The 13149-nt window shown below is 38.5% G+C and overlaps 1 protein-coding gene across 3 annotated transcripts in view; it reads right to left on the bottom strand.

The window, feature by feature from the left end:
* The window catches only part of Ranbp3l (RAN binding protein 3 like), a 47092-nt gene that overhangs the window by 6668 nt on the left and 27275 nt on the right, over window positions 1-13149 (bottom strand). For all 3 annotated transcript variants that reach the window (XM_040757604.1, XM_040757603.1, XM_040757605.1), the window contains exons 8-14: window positions 9651-9751; window positions 7966-8050; window positions 6734-6836; window positions 6085-6209; window positions 4534-4654; window positions 2801-2943; window positions 473-653 (exon numbers count right to left, since the gene is read on the bottom strand). In XM_040757604.1, the coding sequence (XP_040613538.1) occupies window positions 473-653; window positions 2801-2943; window positions 4534-4654; window positions 6085-6209; window positions 6734-6836; window positions 7966-8050; window positions 9651-9751 (859 nt within the window). The remainder of the gene's footprint in view (window positions 1-472; window positions 654-2800; window positions 2944-4533; window positions 4655-6084; window positions 6210-6733; window positions 6837-7965; window positions 8051-9650; window positions 9752-13149) is intronic.

The following is a 13149-nucleotide window of genomic DNA, read 5'->3' as shown; positions in this document are numbered from 1 at the left end:
CCTAGTCCGAGGAAGATATCTTTCAGATAATACTTATACCATTTAGTTGTTTCTCTAAGCAATAAAATTCCAAATGGGGAATAAATACTATTTTCAGAACTTAAAACTAGATTCACCTGGATCTCTACTGCATACGTTTCTATTTCCTCTGGTTATAGCTAATAATAGACTAGAACATGAGAAAATGAGCATTAGTAGTGGTTACTTTCAAGGCAGCAATGTAATACTTTAAGTTGTGAATGAAGTCGTTCATGAAATTTATAGATAAATGACCTACAGGTGTCACAGGGAGGCCAACTTGAAGGCCCCTCATAAAAGACAGAGATTTTTCCAACCTACTCCTGGATACAAACAGCCAGACCCCAATCTCCGCTCTTAAAGCAACCATTTTTATAGCTGAAAAGCCTATTCAGTATACTGCACTATGCTCATGATGTTGCTTTTAGACTCTGACCTAGCAACAATTATTTACCTGATCCATTTTTAGTGACTTGTATGAGGTCATCCTCATCCTCATCACAGCTGAACTGCTGGAGGACTGTGTCTGACTGGCTTTCTGCTGGATCACCATTGGCCTGCTTCCTGGAGCTTCGAAGGGCAACAAGACGGTGATGTATTGCGGCATACAGATAGCCTATGTCTTTGGCACTAGCCTTTGCGGGAAAAAATAAGTTGTTTAGACTATAAGTAATGGAAAAATGTAGCCATGTTTACATCTTTTTTACTCTTTCACTGTTTATAAAGGAAGGAATTGTATTACAAAAATCTGGAGGTAAATAAATGCCCACAGCCCAACATATTAAAAAGTAAAGCTGATTCATTGTACACCAAATTGTATCCCAAAGTGAGTAATGAGATCTCAATGCATACGTTTTAAATGGAGCAAATGCAGTTTTGTAATCTAGGAATCATGTTTGAATGGAGCTCTTTAAGATGGTTGTCCCTCTGCTGCCTTCCGCTGTAGAGCTCTGTAGGCTTGGAGGAAAACAACTTCTGCTTCTTCCAACTCTTTACTGACCCGCCCTCCAGCCCACACAACTCTGTGGAGAAGCAAAACTCCTGAGGAGTGGTCCCATTTTCAGACATCATGCTTCTCAAAACTTCTCCAAGCTAAGTTTTCCTTGTCGTTAATATAAAAATGATGGCAGCAGTAGCTTAATACTACTGCTTAGTATTAATGGTGTAGCATTAGCTGCTGTGTTTTTTTTAACTCCATTTACATTAGCAAAAACAAGTAGTACAGATATACTCTTCCCTTTACAAAAGAGAAAACTGTGGCTGGGCAAAAGAAAAGGGCACATCTAAGTTACAGCACTAAAGAACTCATTTGCATTTAAAAATGAATGTTGTGTCACGATTTTAGCTGTTTAATCTTAGCAGTTTTATAAAAGTATATCCTGTTGCCTTCATTTTACATGTGGGCAAGTCAGTTTAGTAAAAGCTAAGTAATTTGGAAGTCATATAATTGTACAGCATTGCATATATATATGGATATGTACACATGTAGTTTTCTTGATTTTGTAATATTTATACATATATAATAAGATATTTTGTGGATGGAGCCCAAATCTAACCATAAAATTTATTTATGATTCATCTATATAGACCTTGCATACATAGCATAAGCATAGGAAATTTCTATAATATTTTAGCGTGCCTGCCTGTTGGCCAGAACCCATCATACAAGGTCAGGTGTGGAAATTTCCATGTTGAAGCTCAAAGAATGTTGAAGTTGGAAGTATTTTTTATTTCAAATTTTTAAATCAGGGTGTTTAACCTATTAGTGTAGAATAAGATGTTAATGGTATCCAAACAGATGATCTTTATTGTGTTCTGTTTGTCTCTTGTGAATGTGCCACAACTTAAAAGCCAGCATGGATCAAGTGCTGGTGACAGTGAACAGAGTCAGTCTGAGTTTCTGCCACAATGCTTTGGAGGATTATGTCCTTATGGTAGAGAGGAGTTATCATCTTACTCTTAATTTTTTGGTATTGCTGCTTACCGAACCTTCCCTAATACTTTAATACCCAAAAGGTCACTTACACCAGACTTTAAGTTAATAAAATTTAGGGGTTTTAATCACATGCCAGTTTTTCTTCATTATTTAGTGGAAGTCTATCCACTTATATTATTACCTACTCCATTATCATTTGGGTAATCATATTTTTCGAGTTTTCCAGGTTTCGGACTCTGCGCAAAACCCAGTTGCAGGGTGGGAGGTTGGGGGTGGCAGGAAGAAGGCTTTGTTCTTGGCAGCTCTCTTGTGTCTGTATCTTGTATTTGAGGTCAGTCATTCCCGCTGCAGGGAACAGCTCGGCTGTGTTTCCAGCCGTTACCCTGGAGATTTTCTCATGTTTAGAATTGGAATTGGCTGCTGGACTGGTTGTGACATGCTGGCCCTGTGCTTTTGCATCCCTCACTGGCTCCCTTGCTGGGATCACAAAGCCTCCTCTATCTGAGTAGCTGTATAAGCAGCAAGTTAGAATCCTAGGAGCCACTTTGACAAAATGCAGCCACTGGGAGCTCATAAACTGAATGACATAACTTCAGTAGTGAAGGAAATGCTAGGTGGTAACATCCAAATGTCTTAGAATGAGGACCGGCTGATTCATACTGGCTTTGGGGTCCATTTGAATATAGGCTGGGCCATATTAGACTTTTAATAACCATAATGGGTGGCTGATTTCTTTGCCAGTCATGCAGATTATTATAACAAAATGCAAAAATGAATTAGGAACTGCAAGAGGCTAACTATTGTATTAGTAGCGTAACCCCCTCATAGCTGAAATCTGTAACTTACCTGAATTAAAAACACTTTTATACCATCGTCTTCTAAATCGGTCGCAGTTATCTGCAAATGTTTGTGATTTGCTCTCTGAATCTTCATCTGAGTCCAGAGTCTGCTGTTGAGGATGAGCCTCAGACTACCTTGGTTACGCATGACTGTGATGAGAAGATGATCAGGTCAGATTAGAGTTCATAATGCCTTAACCTGAAAGAAAAAAATCTCAGAAGGAAAAGTTAACCCTATAGTTGTCTTTCAAGCTGTTTTCACTAGTGAGTGGTAATTTAGCTACATTATAACTTGGTTTTAAAATTGGGCCTTATCTTAGAGAAAGTTTATTTATTTACTTTAGTTTCAGTGTTAGAATTCTATTCTTTCTAGAATTTTTAAATGATTAGATTTAAAGGGCCTCTTTGAAGGTCTGGTAACATGTAGATCATCTAAGAAATGTTAAATGAAAAGAAAAAGAAATAAAATGTTTAAGTGTTCAAAATGTTGTCAGATAATTACAGTTCAACCATTAGAGCGAACACTAAAAATCTATTGACAATACTGAAAAAGGATACTCAACATGGGAAGACAATCATGGAATACTATGTAAAAAAATGTCAGATCAATATAGCACCATGACCCACAAAATGTACAGTCTATATGCATGTGTACCGAGAATGACGTCCATAGAATGCAATGTTAACAAACTGTAACTAGAAGATAGACCTGATGTTGTTTTATCTAGCCTTTGATTGATTTATTTTCTGCTTTCTATAGTGAGTCCATATTGCCCACATAACAACAACACCAATAAAGGTGTCTGGAAATTTTTTTGGCTTTAATTTTTTTTCTGGCAAAGAGTAGAATTAAATCACAGTAGAGAACAGCCAGTACTGCCTTGGTTGCATTATTTAGCAACCTGTTTGTCCATTACTAAGTTGAAAACCCTATTCTTGTTCTTTTGATCTGAATTCTATTCCTTTCCAATTTTTGAGCTGACCGTTTGAAACTCAACAGATCCTCATATGCCCAGATGTAGATTCTGTATGCAGTTTCCTTCAAAACTTGGCTTCTCAGAACTGTCTGGAAAGAGAATTCACTGCACCAGCCCTCTGCCCTTGCTGGTGTGTAGTGTGGGCCTCTGAACAAAGCCCAGTGTGACCTTTTGGATGCCAAACATCTGAAATCTTTCCCCAGCTTCTGACCATCCATTTGCTGCAGAGCACAATAGGTACACGTTTGTTTCCTCAGAAACTGAGCCTTCATCCCAGCTGCACACTGTGTTTAGGTGCCAAGGATGCATGATGTATCAGCTATTTCTTTCCCCCAGACTATAAATGTTGCAAGGCTGTTTGCTGCATACTCCTTCCAATACTAATGATATCACTACTGGAGTGTGCTTAGCTTTGACACAGGTGCTTTCTACACAGCATCTCATAGATTTTCACAGTTGCACAAAAACACTTGAGTCTCAGTGAGTTCTCCTAAACACTGAAAAGGTCACAGACTACAAATATTTATATTTTGAATTCGTATGGTCAAGCCATTTCTTTGGGGTTGCTAGTCAGTGAAGGAGGAAAAAATGGAAGCCATGCTGTCTGATAGGTGAGCTTCCTTGAAATTGAAAGCTCCTAGAGTACGTTAGAAATGTTGTTTTCCATCATCAGATTTATTGGTGTGTTTTATACTGCATCTACAGAAGCAGCGTGCATCTTCATGAGGCCTTTTACCCGTTTACTTTACACATTGTTCCTTACTTAGTCTTGACTGTAGTGTTCCACAGTCACCGCTTGCTATGTCATTCAGTCTCAAAAGTCCTCTGCCTCTTTCAGTCCAGGATTGGGTTATTTTGGTGAATACAAAGATCTTGCAGTTGATCTAAATGACAATTGTTTAGAATGTCAGATACATTACATTGTTTTCAGATTAAATCCCTTCTTGTGCCCTAATACTATTATATCTGGCTTATCTTGTACTAAATTAATCTTGGTTAATGGTTAATTAACCAGAATTTGAGATTTAGTTAACTTTTAAGAACATGCGATCTCTGTGCAGTTCAAACTGGAAAAATGTAGAAATAACAGCATGAGTGAAATGAAAGGTTCCCAAGCCTTGCTCTCCACCTTCCACTGCAGTGACAGGTGCCACTATTGTCCCTTACTTATCCTTCAGAGATGGTTGTAGGGATGCACACAACACATATATGTTCTCATCTTTTTTAAAACTAGAGGGTACCATGGATACTTGCTGCTTTCTTACTTAGTATGTCTCTATATGCCAAATTCTCCATTAAACTTGATATTATTTTGGCCAAATAATGTTATTTGAAAGAAGTGAATCGTAGATTTGTGTGCTAAAGTATTTCAAGCACAGCACATGGCCATGGAGAGCTGTGACATTATAACCCCAGGTTCCATGTGGTAATTTAATGGTTGTCAGTTATCAATTACTCCCATGCAAAAGAAGTCATCTGTACATTCAAATGAAAATGCACTGTGCAAGGAATTGACCCCTAGCAGTTACTTCAATTAGGCCAAAATTATACCATGAGATGCACTTATTTAGAATAAAAGTATCCTTAGGTCCTAGTGAAAATAAGGGGGAGTGGAGCGAGCATGGGAGAAGATGGAGAATTGTAAAGAGGATTGGTACCTTTAAACAAACAGTGAGGTTACAAATTGTACACTAACACCACTCAGCTCCAAATCAGATCATTGTTACAGTGTATACCTATGAAGTTCTTTATTTATGCAAATGTCCACACTTTAATAAGCAACAAGGATAACAAAAAAAGCTTTTCATCTTGAACTAAAATCAAGTCACTTTTCAGTATTAGAGTTGACCATAGTAATGACACTGGCTGTGAGAGCAGACATGAAAGGTGTAAAGTGGAAGTCTGAGTTATTGAAGACAGGATCCTAGCCCACCGTGTATACAAGCTCAGAACTCCAGAAGCTAAAGCAGGAGAATCCGAAACTTAGGTTCATTGCCTCTCTCTTCCTCAACAGCTAGAATGAGTGATTGTAAACCTGCACGTGTGCACGCGCCCACACACACACACACACACACACACACGAGAGAGAGAGAGAGAGAGAGAGAGAGAGAGAGAGAGAGAGAGAGAGAGAATATTTAAGAAGATAACACTATCTTAGTTTAACGATGAGGTTTTTTTTACAAGCCTCAAACAGTTTTTGTTCAAGTAACTTAGTCTTCATGAAGCTCTATTTCTAGGTACTTTTGATGATGTGTTTAATAAAGTTGACTTTAGTCTGTATAATACTAGGAAAAGTGATACATTGCATACAAACCTTTAACACATTATGTTCCATTTCTTCTCCTGTTACAACATCAATTTTCTCAAGCAAGCATTTTTGTGATGGTTTGGAAGAAAAAGCAGCAGCTGATTCAATTAGGGATATATTTTTAATAGAGTCTGTTCCAAAGAGAAAGCAGAAGGAAAAAAATGTAAGACCCTGTTTCTTCTGCCATTAAGGTTGTGTGTTAACATGTTAATACATCTTCTTAACTTATATTTTAAAGGTCAAACTGTTTGAGTCAGTTAAAACCACCTAATTTACTCTCCCATGGTATTAAGTCAACAATTTTAAAGTTTGTATTATAGTCTAATTAAGTTTTTCATCCTTTCCAAAACAATTTTAAGTACTGGATTGTAGGCTTTTACAGTTGTATGGATATTAGGTAAAGGTTATTAAAAATAGGAGAGCGAGCTGGAGAGATAACTCAGTGTTAAGAGCACTGGCTGCTAATCCAGAGGACCCAGTGTCTGTCCCCAGCACCTCGGTGATGGTCGTTGTAACTTCATTCCCAGAGGATCTGGCGTCCTCTTCTGATCTTTTTGAGCACCAGGCACACCTGTGGTGCCCCTACATGCATGCACGAAAAACACCCGTGCACATAAAAAGAAAACAGGAGACAGTGAGGTTAAATGATTCTTACTTGGAGCTGAAGCGGCATCAGGAAATTTCAGAACAGATCTGAATGTTTCTTCCTTGGCATAGGAATGGTTTTGAAGTGGAGGCTGGGTGAACTTTTGAGTGCCCTAAGTGGGGGAAAATGTGCATTGTTTAATCTTATACCTGGATATTTGCAGTAAGCCAAAAACCAAAAGATTTTCTGTTTTCAACACAGCACACAAGAAATAGCCCCTGGGTTTTGGTTTCTGGCTCCCTCCCCACTTGACAGAGAACTGGGCTATAGTTGGGAAGTTTTGGTTCTAATCCCCAAACCAGGACCCACTTATCTCAGCCCCTCCAGATGGGTCTGGTTTTAGGGAAACACAGAAAGCTCGAGTAGCAGGGAAGCGGGTGGCTGTCTCTCTGTGGCCCACCAGGCTGACCAAAGTGCCATTCACTTCATTTCAGTGTTTTCCAGAACATTGCAGTGCTCTTCCCAGGAAAGAAAACTCTGCTAGATTTCCCAGAGAACAGAAGGGGTCCTAATGTTGCCTCCGATATCAGTGTTAGCCAGCAGTCACTGTGTGTGTGTGTGTGTGTGTGTGTGTGTGTGTGTGTGTGTGTGTGTGTGTTTGAAAATGACCAAAACTCATAGTATAACAGTGTTGCTTTCAAGCAACTTTTAAAAATTAAAGTTGAAAACACTGATGAGAACAGTATATTAAAATATTACTAATTGAGCTTATCTAGCTGACGCATGTTTCTGGGAGTTCAGTGGGTACGTTGGGCTTAGCACAAGGCGAAGAACTGTTTGACAATTCACATTGGTAATAATGAAATTATTGTACAGTTTCCTTCCTCTACGGCAATGGTTCTTAACCTATGAGTTGTGACCTCTTGGAGATCAACTGACCCTGTCCCAGGGGAAGTCTTTAGACCATTTGAAAACACAGATATTTACATTACAATTCCTAGCAGTAACAACAAAATTACATTTATGAAGTAGCAACAAAATAATTTTATGGTTGGGGGTCACCAAAGCATGAGGAGAACTATATTAAAGGGTTGCAGCACTAGGAAGGTTGAGAACCACTGCATTATGGGTTTCACATCTATTATTTAAACAGCTGGGACATGCTTCCCAGAAGCCTTTTATAGTTAAAGAAGTTGTGGCTTTTAACCCAGAATTAAGAAGCACTCTCGAACTGACACTATTAATTTGCCTTGAAAAATGTGAAACGACAGTTTCTCTAAGATAATTTACCAAAATCTTACCAAAACTCTTTCTACCATGTTTTCTCCAAAAACGAAATCAGAACTGCAGCTTTTGAAAGAACATTTATCTTCCTTTGGTTGGCATCTGTGAAACAGAAATAAGTATTTGTTATTGTAAAGTTGTGGCTGAAGCCACTTTAAGCCTTAGCAGGTAAAATAAAGCAGTGGTTCAAGCATAATCATTCCTCTTTTTTCACATGAAATCAATGAGAAGTGAAGGAAAAACATGAGCTAAAGACTTCCAGGGACAACATTCAGAATATTGTTGCTTTCTGTTATGACATTGGAGTTGACCTGTATGAATGACCTCATTCCATTCGCTATGTGGGCTGCATGACCAGCTGGAGGGTTGCCCAGCCCTTATCTTACTGCCTTCCAGCAATCCCTAACCATTATTCTTTGTCCTAAGTGGCCAATGGTGCTTTTAGCCATTCAAGATCTTCAGGGTGTCTTATCAATTATACTTGAATTTACATTATTTTAATTCTTCTACTCCAAGAAAATTGATTTTTATATTAAAATTGTTTCACAAGATGAGAAAATCAAACATACAGCCATTTGTAGGCAGATATTCTAACGGTTCTCAGCACATCCTCATGACCTCACCGGGATGGAGCCTACTCGTGTGAACCAGTGTTTGTCCATATTCATTCCCAGTGTTCTCTCAGGGAAACATTCCTTCATCACCAGTAATACTAAGTAACATTAGCTTTTTACTTAACAGATGCATACTGCTCTCCTTTTATCTAAACAGTTAATGATAATTAATCATAGAGAGCACCAAAACTGATTAGAAATACGGGGAAAGGACATCAAAATAAAAAGAGGAAGGAAGGAAGATTAATAGCAAGATAACTTGTACCTGAAGTCATATCTTTTTGAAATATTCTGAGCCAAGTCCATGAGGCAATGAGGGTAACCTAATATTATTATGATGATAGTGAAGTAGCTGAGGTATTCTGAAGAGCTTTCTCAACTAACATTCTTATAAAACATGCTCTCAAATGAGAATCTTGTCAATTTATTCATACAGTGTCAAAAATTACTTCTTATGAATAGTTAAAGGGTCAAAGAAAACAAAAATGAAAAGGAACAATTTCGGTTTTCTTATTAGGTTGAACATCTCTAATTAGGAAATCTTAGGTGCAAAATTTTCCCAAATCACAAACATTTTGAGCACTGGCATAAGATCATGAGTAGAAAATTCCTGGCCTCATATGATGGCTCAAAGTCATTAAAAATATTGTATATAGATGCACTCTCACCCTGAACTCTTGGGGGAGGGTCTAGCCCTGCCCTGGATGAAATGACAGACTATGGACACCCCCATGGACGGCCTCACCCTCCCTGAGGAAATGAGGGGATATTGGCAGGGGGTTGGTGGGAGGGCACGCGAGGAGGGGAGGGAAACGGAGAGGGACCTGGGATTGACATGTGAAGCAACCTTGTTTCTAATTTAAATTTAAAAATAAAAAATATATAAATTGTATATAATTATATTCAGACTATATACTCAAGGTGTATGTAAATCTGTATGCATGCATTTTCTGTTTAGATTTTGGTCCTATCTAAGAGATATTAATTACATTATATGCATCCAAATATTATAAAAATCTAAAAAATTATCTGAAACACTTCTAGCCCCAAACATTTTGGAGAAGGAATGCATGAGCTGTATACTTTACCCTGATGTTGCCTCTGAGGTGTGTAGCTCAGCAGACAGCTGGACTGAACTTCTGGCATGTGGTAAATTTTCACTTAGCAAACTAGAGTTCGACTCAGATATCTGAAAAGGGAGCGGGGAGAGATCCGTCTGAAAGTTCATTAGACTTGCCCTGTCTAGAAATCCCAGACAGAAACCAGTGATGGTCGCACGTTATCCTGTGTGAAGATAGCATGTCCCCCAGCCCTTTCTGTGCCTCATCTCATGTGCTCCTCACAGCTCAGTGCACCTCTGTCCTTCTACTGCCCACAGTGCACAGAAAGAACTTGGAGAGCTCACCCAAGTCACACAGCCAAGTGGAAATGGCATTGAGTACAAGTCTTTATTCCAGAGACTTCGTATTTCATGGTAATACTCACAAACGTGTTGCCTTTTGATACTTTTACCTATCTTATCCATTTGGACTTAGTGACTACTTCTGGATAGTGGGGGACTTTTCAGGGCTGTACAGCCTCTGAGGGCACCCCATGAACTTTGCTACCACAGCCACCTGGTTTAAGAGGAGACTCAGCTCATCTCATCCTGACATTTCCTGTGGGTGACTGCGCCAACCGAAACTGGTTTTGAGCATGTACATAATGGGCCTATACTGATCCCATAAATGCGGGAGTGGGGGATTTCAGAACTGGAGGGGGTTCAGCGGTGGGACCAGAACTCATGTGGTTCAGTGTTTACTGTGTATTTTGGACACACCCTCCCTCCACACACACCCCCCCCCCCCCCCCGCCCCGAGGGATTTGCAGATGTGTTCTGGGATAGTTCATGTTTTCAAAGTCAGGCAGTTCTGTTTCCTCTTGAATTTTATACTAATCAATAAAAGTATGACTATTTCCCTCTTATAACAGAACTTAAAAGCTTCCAAATACCTACAAGAGATCATGTGCCTTGGTTATCTAAGGTCAAAGTATATGCTGAAGACCTTGTCACTCAAATAATTGATCTTTCAGTCTACATGATAGTTTCCTTTCTTTGTTGCCTAAAATAGTATTAGGTATATGTGCTTTGATTTATACACAATAAATGGACATTGTCTGCAGAATGTAGTTTTAGTTTTAGTTTTAAGTATGTGACGTGAAAGCAGAGGCAGCACTATTTGGGAGAAGAATGGGGACCAGCTGGAGAGGAGGAGGGATGAAGGGCAAAGTAAGATGCTATGTCTACATGAAATGCCATAATGAATCCCATTATCTTGTATGCTAAGTAACAGAAATTTGCCTTTTAGTAGCCAATGACAAAACCCAGGGCCTTGTGCTTAGTAGGCAAGTACTCTACCACTGAGCCAAATCCTCAACCTTGTAGAAGGAAAATTTAAAATATTTCTTTTACTTTTTGAGATTATGATTACGTTTTCTTTCCTCACTCCAAATCCTCCCCTATACACCTGTCTGATCTTTTTCAGATTCATAGCCTCTATTTTCACTAATTGTTGTTACATAATACATGTATCTATATCAATAGATATAGAGATAGATAGACAGACAGACAGATATAAATTCCCAATACAACCTGTGTAATCAGTATAATGTTGTTTGCGTGTATGTTTTCAGGGCTGGACATCCCGTAAAGTCTCACCAACATGACTGCCTAAACATGAGCTGAACAAAGACAACAGTAAACAGGCTAAAGTGGGCTAGGGTAGTATTAGTGGGGGCGGGGCAAGCCCATGAGGCCTCAATCCTATACAAAAAACAACAGGCAATTAAGGAATGCTAAGAGCTGAAGAAATAGTCTTCCTTAGGGAAAAACACACCAATTGGTTATCTAATACCAAAAGGAAACCTTTTAAAGACTATAAGAAACAGTGTTACCAAAGTTTATATTTTCATTAAACTTGTATAATAAAATGGTAGCCCATTTTTGTTTGTAATCTTTTAATTATGAGTGGCAGTGAATATTTTTACTAAATAGTAGCAGGGTGGACAATAACTTAACTAGTTTTGATATTTGTCAATAAAGAATATAAGATGATAACTCTATATAATTCACTTAAGGATAATTTTCACATTGTTTCCAGATTACATTCATTTAGTCAAACTTGAACCATAGAATTTCATAGATTATGTGTCTCTGGAACTTCAAAGACCATCATGGAACAGAAAACCTAATAACAGGCATACCTAGTTGGGCTTCTCTATAACTTGGAGTAATCTCTCTTTATTAGATCTTTAAATCATACAGAAATATTTGAAAACTAGATCTGGAAATTTTGTTTTATAATTTAGGCAGAAATTTTTAAAGTAATGAATAAACACAGTCACCAGGATCTGCATTCAATCCCCAGAAAGCTAGGTGCAGTAGCAAACATTATAATCCCAGGGTGGGGCAGCATAGACAGATATTTGGGATTGCTGGCCTTGTAACCAAATTGTCAAACCAAAAAGAAACCCTGTGTCAAAAAGCGAAGTGGAGGACTCCTGGGGGATGCCACCCAAGGCTGTTCTCTGACCTCCAAATGCACATACATGCACACGCAGACATGGATGAGATTTATAAAAGTCATGACAAGGAAGAAATAAATATCACTACACTTTGGATGTCATAACATATAACAAAAATGTTGTCTATGGTACATACCATTCCAAAATAGTATTTAACAGTTCAAAACTTAGTCAACTTTTCCTTACAAAATTTAAGACTGCTTTAAAACTATTCTCCCCGACATTCCTAAATAGATCAAAGTAATTATTAGATTGTATTTAATTAAAACTTTAGTAATGTATCGATCTGAAATTAATGCTTTACCTTATAAACCACTTGTCATCTGCCATACATAATTTGTTAAATTATTAAAACTCACAATAGGCCTCACAAAATCATATCTTATGAAGAAGAGGGTTTGGAAGCATAACAATTTTGGGAAATGCTGACTAAGTTCGCCTTCCTTTTTTCCCTGATAGGGAGAATGTTGAGTGCTTGGTTTGGATAAGCACACAGGTGGTTGCAGGTTAAGACTACTTCCATTCGTATTTTTTCCTCAATCAAAATGACTGATATATTTCCTTCCATGTGTTATTGTCATTGGGTTCAGTGAAAACCAAACCAAACTAGTTGAGCAACTTCACGAGTTTGAAAATCAAATGGCTAATTGAATAGTTTAAATCCCAGTCACCTAAATCCTGTCCAATCCTCCAGAATGTCATAGCTACAGCTGCGAGCATAGAACATTCCAGAGCCCCACGTCGGCATACCCCAACAAAAGAGTACTGCTTTAGGAAAGCTTTGCAGTGAGTGATTCAGACCCTTCAGTGTTTAGGAGAGAGAATTTGTATCTGTTCCTGGAGGCTGCCAACCTCCCCTACTCTACCCACAGTTACTCTGTGTATGGAATCTTTGCTGCTGTTATCTGTGACGATGTCTAATGTCACCTAGACTGCCAAAGCCTCACTATGACGTTGGGCGGCGGGCATGCAGAACCTCTTATTCTGTTATTTGACTGTAAGTTCTGACCCCTGTCCATGCCA

This window comes from Mesocricetus auratus, unplaced genomic scaffold, assembly GCF_017639785.1.
Source record: "Mesocricetus auratus isolate SY011 unplaced genomic scaffold, BCM_Maur_2.0 Super-Scaffold_100015, whole genome shotgun sequence".
Classification (NCBI taxonomy): domain Eukaryota; kingdom Metazoa; phylum Chordata; class Mammalia; order Rodentia; family Cricetidae; genus Mesocricetus; species Mesocricetus auratus.
This window is presented reverse-complemented; position numbering and strand designations above follow the sequence as displayed.